We start from the raw sequence: 10,452 nt of genomic DNA, 5'->3' as shown, positions 1-10,452 counted from the left end.
TAAGTAACAATTATGTCTTTCATTCTTCAAAAACCAGATTCAGTTATGCATTCCATTAATCTATATGCCAATAAAGAACCAATTTCAATTCGGTGTCCCATTCTTATATGTTCCATAAAAGAAATAAATAAATAGATAGCATAAAAATTTGAAAAATCAAGAAGAAAAGAATATGATGGGATACACTTCAAGGATATTCACTGTGAATAAATAAAATATGCTTGAATGTTGTAACGTCAAGACATAAATTTAGACTTTTTTTGTATTTTTCTCAGCAACATATTATATACAATCACAATGATGCTTCAAATTGTGCTAATGTTATTCCAATTAACCGAAAGTGCACTTACTGTATTGAATTCTTTCAAGTTTTTGATTTTGAAATGAGGAATAATATCAAATTAATCAACTCATCATTTACATCTTTTAACAATCACCACCAATTGTTTAATCCAATTATGATAAAGTGATAATGTAATATGATATGGTCGTTTGAACTTTTGTTGGATTTTTTAGCTACTGTGATGGAATGCTTCTAGATTATTATATTATATATAATTAATACACAGTAAAAAGAGAAATCACAACTCCGTCAATATGCAAATAACTAATTGTTGAAACGATTCCTATGCGACATTAAGAAAATGTTGAAATCCATAACTCAATTTGATCCACGATAAAATTAAAGACGACGACTTAAATAGTTTAAATTTTTTAAATGCAATAACAATGTATCAATATCTTACTTGCTCGATTATGTATTTCTCGATTTACATGCATACAAATTTTTTCTTCTTCCTTTCTTGGTCGATTTTGGATTCTGGAAAAAAAAAAACCATTGAAGAAGCCAATGAAATCATCCACAAAACTGAATAAACGTGATATATGATAACTTCCTTAAATATAGGATTTTAATTAGGGCCATTTAACTAATTGATTAAATATTAATTATAATTATATAATGCAGTTTTAGTAATTTAGCATTCTCAAATGATTGTCCACATTTAGCCATATATTCACACAATATTTATTGTTTATATATGAACCCCTCTCTCTCTCTCTCTCTCTCTCTCTCTCTCTCTCTCTCTCTCTCTCTATATATATATATATATATATATATATATATATATATATATATATATATATATATATATATATATATATATATATATATATATATATATATATATATATATATATATATATAGACTTTTCCCAGTTCCTCACTTTGATTATTGGTTGGAGGTTGTTTGGGAGATTACGACAGATTACTCAAAATGTTCGGTTGGTCGAGGTCAGAGACGTACAAATCGATTTCATAACGAGATAGACGTTCGTTATCACGATGAACCTCGTAGATGTGGATTATGTCATCAACCTAGTCATAATAGGAAAATTTATTCAAATTCTCAACCAAAATTCAATATGAAGTGAAATTTTTATTATCTTGTATTTTTATGTTTAATTTATTTTGTAATTTTGTGTTTAAGTTGTCTTGTGATTTTGTGTTTAATTAATTTTGTAATTTTATGACATTGTAATATATTCAATTTGGGTATAGGTTTCAATGTGTTGATTTGATTTTTCAAACGGTATAATTTGCTAAAAGTAAACAATAAATTTCAATTTTATATTTTTAATAACAGAATTTATATGTCATCTCTATAGTGAGGTGATTATAAATTAGGTGATTATAAACTAGAAGATTAAAATATAAAACATTTTAAAAGAAATGTATGTTTTTAGTATAAAAGATGTAAAATAAAAATAAGGAAAGGGTTAATATGTAAAATAAAAAATTCAATAGGACTGATCGTTTGCTTTTTTGTGAGGATCTCTTCAAAACAACCAATTTTGCAAATGAATTTGGAATCAACCCATTTTTAGAATGGTTTTTCAAAATCAACCTATATTTACATAAAAACTCTTGGGGTAGGAGCCTATCATTGTTAAATGAATAAAAAGATTAAAACTTGGATATGGGTGGGTTCAACCAACTTTGGTCGACCTTAGACAGGAACCTCACCTTGATGTACAACGGAGAACACCAACTTAGGCCATGGACCTTCTTGATCGCCCAAAGACCCCGTCCACGTAAGTAAGCTTTCCATGATGCTACCCTCACTTTTTATACAACAACCCAGACTCTGTTTTCTTTCTTCAGCCTCCAATGTGGGATCAATTTCACATGCATGTAGTGTTCCATTTTCCTATTCTCTGGGCAAAAGGCATAGCAGCTACGTTGCATTATCATTGAAGAACCTGGCTCTAAATCACCATGTTTCAATTAAGATCATATATATGAGTAGCCATGAGTAGTAGGGACCTATCCAATGTTGTGATTAGTCTAGTTAGCCAGAACATGAATAGATGCAACGTTAGAGTGGTGTCGAAAGCAAATACAGTAAACATTTCGGGTTTCAATTGTGCCTAGGCCTGGTTGATCAATATGGTCGGTCCACACCAAAATTTAAGATTAAGATAAAGTTGATTCTTTCTAAATTACCATGTTTTTCTAGGATCAGATAGATAGCCAAAAGACCAAAAAAGGTATGCTTTTCATGTTCTTCGGACTTGGTTTCTATACTCACTGCCATCTTGTTGTATGTAATGTAATCTTCTCTCGCACAATGTGGGAGCGAACCTTCACTTCCGTGATGCTAGGTAGGTATTGACGACATCTAATAATAGTTATTATCATTATTGTTGTATATTAATCAATCAAGTTCAGCGATTGTTTATGTAATTTAAGCCTTGAACGGATTACATTCAAACGACACAGTTAAAAAAGCTTCGATAACTAAGAATTTATAGAGTTTTCCAATAAAGGAAAACCCTTCCAGAAATTCTCGATGGCCAAGGGAGACCCAAGGCCAAGGAGGGGGTTTGGAAATAGTTTTCAACCAGCAATTGACGCGCCTCGGTTATTACCTCATTAGCTGCGTCATTGCCCCAAGCGCAAAGATACTTAAAAAAGACGCACACCCCACCTTTTATTCTAACCCTCTCCTTCAACAGCCTCTACATTCCTACCGATGTGGGACTAACAATCTAACATAGCTCTTTAATTTATCCCTATGTATAACACATAAGTGCATCCTAATCAATTGTTGCTGCTCCTTTTTACTTGGTTTTAAGATAGGCTGTTGTTCTGAAAAATATTAATTAATATAACTCACAACTTTATTTAGGGTCCACAACCTTCTTTTTTATTTTTTTTAATTGACAAATTCGATATTTGCTAACATATTCAAGACACAACTTTTTTTAAATTATGTATCATGTAAAGAACAAAGATAACTTGATTAAAGATAGATATTCCTTCTTGAAAATAATAGAATTGTTTGATTAAAGATGTATGGTACGGTTATGAGTGGCGCTGACAGTGATCATGGTCGGGCTAAAGTAGGGGTGGCAAATCGAGTCATTGTGTCTTGTTTTTGTCTGCCACGACAATGTTTTAAGTAACACGAACACGATGTCGTGTTTTTTTTAACTAACACGAAAACAAACCAATTAAAAGACGACAAACACGACACGACACGACAAAGATAAATTAAAATAAAAATTAGTTTATTTAATTAATATTTAATCATATATAACACGAAAAACACGGCATACAAATGTTAAATCGTGTCAATTTCGTGTCGAATTTTGAACACGAACATGACACGACACGATGTTGTGTTTTTTACACTTGAACGAACATGAATTCGAATTTCAATTTCTTCCCAATTTCGTTTCGTGTCGTGTATTTTTGTCGTGTCATGTCATCAATTGTCATCCCTAGGCCAAAGGTTGGACATCGAGCTTTTGAACCATGATATGTGGGGTTTGGAATTTGGACGGATCTCAGGAGTTTTCAGTTAGCTCGGTGAGATTCCATACTGATAACATTCTACTTCCACATCGGGTAGACAAAACTCAGTGGAATAAGTATATGCCAAAAAGAGATGAATATCTTGGTTTGGCTCTTTCACGAAACCTGTTCCAATCATAAGTAATATGGTGAATCATTGTATAGATTTAGAGTCAGTTATGTGTCCTTTTTATGGGACCATATAGAATAAGTTGAACATGTTTTCTTAGAATGTGATTATGCGGAGACTATACAGGGTAAGGTGGGTCGTGGGGTTCAGTTTCAATTCCTAAATAAGAATTTAACCACAAATCTTTTTGATAATTGGATGGATAGGCGACCTTTATCAGTTGTGAAGAAGTTAACTTTGGAACGGGTGGTAAATGGCAATGTCCACTATCGATTAATATGGATCTATCGTAACATTTGCATCTTTGCTCCGAGTAAGTTTCGTAAAATGTCATGATTGAAAAAACGATTAGTTATTCTTTTAGTTGGTTAGTTGATAAAAGCCAATTCGAGATTAATCTCCCAAAAATTAAGATGAAGAAGATAGACTAAAATCAAATAACAATTTCCTTAACTTTTATGCTTATCCGGCCATTAACCCATGAATGCTTACAATTTATAATAGAAAAGAAACAAGAGCATGCATGCTGAAGTAAACGTGCTCCTAATTTGTTGCTACTACTTTAGTGGAATTCATCTGAATATGGACTTGGTCAAATGAAACTTGTCAATGTTCGTTATGAGAGACTTCAGGCCTTGTAGCCTTCACTATTGATGGATCAGGCCATGGCGGTGGTCTTGAGTCCCACCTTATACACGTATCATTCGTTCATAGAAAAAAGAAAAATAAATAAACTCCATGTCATTTGGTTTTTTGGTTGCAAAATCCCCATTTATTAACCTTATTTTATGACCACCATTTTGACAATTTAACTAGTGCCTCTAATATTTCCTAATTATCCCTTCCCCTATGATATATTACATTCAAGTCCTACTTGGTTGACAAGAGCCAAATCTCAACTATTATTATTTGGCAACTTTAGTCCTTATAACATAATTTATTCAATTTAACTATATTAAACTTCTAATTGATTTTTACCATTATATTATCACTGATATCTACTTAGTTATATTTAAAGTATTTACTTTATGTATTTTCAATTTATTTTATTTATTTCTAAAAAAATAATTTAGTAGAAAATGGCCAAAACTTCTAGGCTCGATCTGGGGCTGTTAAACATAATGATCAAAAGAGCAAGGAACTTGTGGGTTTTTCAGATAGTGATCATGGCGGAGATGCAATGGACTATAAAAGCATTGGTGGCATGGTTTTCTAATATTGGAGAAAGTGTTATCAAGTGGCAGTCAATAAAATAAAAGAATGTGAAGCGGAGTTCATGGTGGCAACGAATTGTCAAGCTGTTTGGTTGGCTAATTTGTTAGACAAAATAACCGACTACAAAAGGAGGACTTGTAGAACTTTTCGTTGATAATAAATTAGCGATGTAGTTGATGAAAAATTTGGTGTTCCACGGGTAAAACAATCATATCAACACAAAGTTTCATTTCATTCGGGAATGCATGGAGAATGGACAAATCATTGTGGAGTTTGTTTCTTCAAAAGAACAAAAGGCATACATACTTACCAAGGTGTAGGCAAGACAGATATGCGAGGGAAACTTGGAATGATTAAGTTCAACCCAGATCCGATTAAAGGGGAAGAATGTGGATAATTATTAACCGACTATAATTCCTAATTAAAATGAAAGGATAGCATAAAGAAATTACTTGTTTAGTCAAAATACATATTTTTTAGAATTTTCTTAGGTATTTGTTGATTGTTTTAAGCGTATACATTTTAGGTGTGTTTGGTAGCGAGCATTTATAAGCTTCTAACTTTTAGTTTTTAACAAAAAGTTTGATTTAAACAAAAAGTTTTGTTTGGAAATATAATCATTTAACTTTTAGTTTAAACAAAAAGTTAAGAATCTAAAAGCTATTTTACATAGCGTTTAAGAAAAAATTATTGAGTTGATGTAATCAATTTCCAAAATCTCCCTTAAAAATATATTTATATATTTATCTTTTTAAATATTTTTCATTTTATATATTTCAAAAGCTTTTAAGTACTTTTATCAAACGTTTGTATAACAAATAAAAATTACATCTTACAGTCATCGGCTAACAACTAGTTTTGTCAAACATCTCTTTTATCACACTTAATTAAACCAACACTGTTTTGCATATAAGAGCTTGCTTATGAAGATGAATTACACAACATGGAGGAAGAGTAAATCCATACAACAAAGACTACCATGAAAATGACTAGAAACAATAATTAAGAGGGGGAGACTAAGAATACGACAATATCTATGTTTTATGTTTTTATGTTTGAAGATGTAGTGGTTTAAGGTTTTATGTATTTTTGTTCATGAAAAATAAAATAAATCAAGAAAATTGCTCCAATAATATTCCCCCGACTTTTGAATTTTGATTTCTTGCGCCAAATTCTAAGACTAAAAGCTCAATTTGATTTCTTCTTGGCCAAGCTCCAACACACACACACACACACACACACACACAAAAAAAAAAAAAAAAAAAAAAAAAAAAAAAAAAAAAAGCCTACCTGCCCACTACCGAAAAAAATAGATGGATTTGGGTGTTGACTAGTTTGACTCAAACCGTAAAGAAAAAAAAATCCACATGAACCTTGACACATACGGACATACATTTAATTCCTCATTTTTAAATTAGTTAAACTGTACGCGTTTAAATTACCTAATTTATGCGATCCAAAGATGCAGAATTTAACATGCTATGTTATATTATTTTTTAAATCCTGATCAAATATAAGAAAGGTGATACCAATTTGGAATTATCAATGTCTTTGTTTATTAATCAAAATATTGATACACTTTCTGGAAGAGAAAAGAAACACTGAAAGCTAAGAGGGTCCGTTTCCACCTCTAGTCAAAGTTGTATTTCAAAATAATGTTAAAATAATATTTGGTGGGCCATGAGGTGGCTGCTGTTTTCTTTCTGCGAGTGTGATGTCTCCGCCTCCCCTTCATCTATAAGACAGGCCCGCTTTTGTTAAATTCAATATCTTTGAATCAACCGCCGGAAGCTTGAAAAATGGCTGACAAAGAAGGAGAAAAACATGTGGAGGAAGGGAAAATCCCTCTTCTCACTCCCTACAAAATGGGTAAATTCGAGCTTTCTCACAGGTGGTTTATGTTCTTTTGTTGTCTGAATTCATTAAGCTGAAAATTACCTGATTCGTTTGTGTTGTGTTATGTAAATATATAGAGTTGTTTTGGCACCTCTAACAAGGCAAAGATCTTTCGGGAATGTCCCTCAGCCACATGCAATCTTATATTATTCACAAAGAACAACAAAAGAAGGCCTTCTTATTGCAGAAGCCACTGGTGTTTCCGACACTGCCCAAGGGTATGAAAATTGCAATATTTCCCTTTCTTGACAAATTATAAACTTAAAAATTACATGTCATTGTGTCATCATATTATATTATGTCACCGGTTTTGATTCACGAGATTTCCTTTTTATTCATTTTTGAGATTATGTAATGTAACACATTCTAATTCTAATGATAGTCAAAACAAATTTCATAAAACTATGTGCTCTGTTAAACTAAGTAACAAATTTTTCCAATTTAAAGTCAAAACGACGCTTTTGACGATTGTTCCATCATTATCACATATGGTTAAACGCAAGAAATAACAATTTTCACTTATTCTGTCCATTATTTTGCTTTGCAAGATTTCCTTATTTTGACATCATTGGAGGGTATTTAAGTAAACTGACTAATGGACAAACAATTAAAAGTTCATTGTTGATGATGGAGAAAATAGTTTTGTTGATAAACATATTTGTTTATGCTATTAAGGTATCCAGAAACACCTGGTATATGGACAAAAGAACAAGTAGAGGCATGGAAACCAATTGTGGATGCTGTTCATGAAAAAGGCGGAATCTTTTTCTGTCAAATTTGGCATGTCGGAAGGGTTTCAAATACGGGTATACTATCTGTCCTTCAATTTATGATTGGGTTAAATGTAAGAAAGTAGTCCAATTGATTTGTTGCTTTTTCCAGCAATCTAGTCTTCCTCAATATATATATATATATATATATAATTGCAATGGTCATTATGTCATCTTTCAACTCCATTTTAAATTCTCGATCTATTGAAAAGGTTTTCAACCAAATGGACAAGCCCCAATATCTTCCACAGAAAAAGAAATATTTCCTCAATTACGAAGCAATGGCATTGATGTTGCACAATTTTCACCTCCAAGGAAGCTGACTACAGAGGAGATTCCGCTTGTTGTTAATGATTTCAGAGTTGCTGCAAGAAATGCAATTGAAGCTGGTAAGATAATTACCTCTATATATAAAACACCTTTTTTTTTTCATAATCCAAATACCACTTGTTCTTAAATGCTTATTTATGCTACAACTTTCACTTTTTTCCAAGTTACACAACAAAGTGGTTTTTTTAGACAAAATGTGCAGTGTGCAACCACATTTCATTCTAGAAACATAATATGCAACATCTTACCTATAACCTGTTTAATCTATTAAAATACAATGTTTTATAAATTGGTAAAAAAAAAAAGTATTGAAACCTGGTTGCATAAATTAGCAAAAAATTTGAAACATTTTTTGCATAAATTCGTCAAAAATGGTGTAACATTGTTAAAAGATGGTAAAACCCTATCAAAAACTGAAGATCGTAACTTACTTTTTTCTATAGGTTTTGACGGAATTGAGATCCACGGCGCTCATGGTTACTTGATAGAGCAATTCATGAAAGACCAAGTAAACGACAGGACCGACCAATACGGCGGCTCTTTACAAAACCGCTGCCGATTCGCTCTAGAAATCGTAGAGGCGGTCGTCAATGAGATCGGACCGGACCGAGTCGGTATCCGACTCTCCCCGTTCACGGAGTTCATGGGAGCCGGGGATTCAAATCCAAAAGCTTTAGGTCTTTACATGGTGGAATCTTTGAACAAATATCAGATTATATATTGTCATATGGTGGAACCAAGGTGGAAAGTGGAAGGCGAAAACGTAGAAAGTCCACATAGTCTTGAACCGATGAGGAAAGCGTTCAACGGGACGTTTATTTCGGCGGGCGGGTATGAGATGGAAGACGGGAATACGGCGGTGGCGGAGAATCGGACGGATCTTGTTGCTTATGGCCGTTTGTTTTTGGCAAATCCGGATCTGCCTAAACGATTTGAGATTAGGGCTCCGCTTAATAAGTACATCAGGGAGACATTTTATACTCATCATCCTGTTACTGGGTATACTGATTACCCGTTTCATGAAACTAAGGTATAAGAAAGGCGTGGAAGGCACAAGATTCTATTACTGTTATGAATTTGCTATTAATTATATGGAGAGAGGAAACATAAAAGATAATATACAATGTTACTAAAAATAAGGGCTAGCTTGTGTGAAATTATCATTGTTATTTTGAATGGTTATTTAGTTGGTGAACCGATGTAGTTAAGTAAACGAATATGTAATATGTCGGTGTAACTTTATCATTGTTATGGTATCAGTGGGAACTCCACCCTAGTTTTGTTCTAAGCAATGAAAGAAGGAATCGTTTGACAGGAGAAAAAACCACTAATCACCATTGATATTTCATTGCCCTATTTGTTAACCGCTATATAACATATTGGACAAAAGTTTGCTGGGGAAAACCTTCTTCATGATGGAAACTACAACGACTAGGTAAATGAGATCTCAAATCACTAAGGTGTTGTGTGCTTATTCGAAGCTAAAATGTCTGAAGTCTGCGGGCCACCTCTGCAACCATCTGTAGCAGAAGAGGGGGACCAAACGGCTGCAACATGTAATAAAAAGTTTGTTTGTTTTTTAACCTCTGCAGACTGCTGCAATAAGTTAAAGTAAGGTGTGAAGAGGTTTGAAGCAGAGGGTCCAGCGTTGCGCCACGCAGCACATGCGCAACATTTTTTAAGTCGGAAGTCTTCTGAAAAACAAACAGTTGCAAAAAGTCAAGTGTTGCGCATGTGCCACGCGACGCAACAATAAATGGTTAGAATTATGTTTTTTTTAGAAAAAACAAACAACACCTAAGGAAATCACAAACTTTCATAACAAGTAACATCTTTACAATATCTTGACGGGGCTTAATAAAGAATACAACATGGTAAGAACTTAAATACTCCAATTCCCACTCTCGGAACAACTTACCATCTTGTTAGCCAAGATGAACAACAACCTCAAATCGAAAGCATGTGATACACCGCCAGTGATGGTGCTACATTCCAGACCACATGCAAAAATGCCCCATGACAACCCACGAAGCCCAATTTTCATACGACAATAAGTAAGAAATGTGAACATGGTAAAAAAATGCAAAAGAAGATCGATGGAGCAGTCATTGTCAAAAGTTGGGTCACACCTTTAATGGGTGCTTCAAACTAATCGGATACCCCAAAGTGGTAAAACACTAAATCACTGGATTCTAAAAATCAGTTTGTAAGATAGAGAACACAAACAGTAAATGTAACTAAAGATGTAAACC

General features: G+C 33.1%; 1 protein-coding gene, 1 long non-coding RNA gene and 1 other non-coding gene across 3 annotated transcripts; 1 reads left to right on the top strand and 2 right to left on the bottom strand.

Moving 5' to 3' along the window:
• Positions 1 to 2,814: 2,814 nt before the first annotated feature.
• On the bottom strand, positions 2,815 to 2,966 carry LOC111899748 (U4 spliceosomal RNA). Its single transcript, XR_002853026.1, has one exon. It is a non-coding gene; the product is annotated as a U4 spliceosomal RNA (small nuclear RNA).
• Positions 2,967 to 6,960: 3,994 nt separating this feature from the next.
• Positions 6,961 to 9,488, top strand: LOC111899693 (putative 12-oxophytodienoate reductase 11). Its single transcript, XM_023895551.2, has 5 exons — positions 6,961 to 7,095; positions 7,178 to 7,318; positions 7,776 to 7,906; positions 8,083 to 8,259; positions 8,644 to 9,488. Exons 1-5 carry the CDS (start codon positions 7,004 to 7,006, stop codon positions 9,234 to 9,236), a joined length of 1,134 nt encoding a protein of 377 aa, XP_023751319.1. The 5' UTR covers positions 6,961 to 7,003; the 3' UTR covers positions 9,237 to 9,488.
• On the bottom strand, positions 7,697 to 8,772 carry LOC128133276 (uncharacterized). Its single transcript, XR_008231680.1, has 2 exons — positions 8,632 to 8,772; positions 7,697 to 8,235 (listed from the first exon to the last, which is right to left on the bottom strand). It is a non-coding gene; the product is annotated as an uncharacterized LOC128133276 (long non-coding RNA).
• Positions 9,489 to 10,452: the final 964 nt, after the last annotated feature.

The sequence above is a fragment of the Lactuca sativa genome, chromosome 4, assembly GCF_002870075.4.
Source record: "Lactuca sativa cultivar Salinas chromosome 4, Lsat_Salinas_v11, whole genome shotgun sequence".
Lineage (NCBI taxonomy): Eukaryota > Viridiplantae > Streptophyta > Magnoliopsida > Asterales > Asteraceae > Lactuca > Lactuca sativa.
This window is presented reverse-complemented; position numbering and strand designations above follow the sequence as displayed.

Coding starts and splice junctions, on each gene's coding strand:
- LOC111899693 (XM_023895551.2), top strand. CDS start 7,004: ATGGCTGACAAAGAAGGAGAAAAACATGTGGAGGAAGGGAAAATCCCT. Junction 7,096..7,177: donor AAATTCGAGCTTTCTCACAG/GTGGTTTATGTT, acceptor GTAAATATATAG/AGTTGTTTTGGCACCTCTAA. Junction 7,907..8,082: donor CGGAAGGGTTTCAAATACGG/GTATACTATCTG, acceptor TCTATTGAAAAG/GTTTTCAACCAAATGGACAA.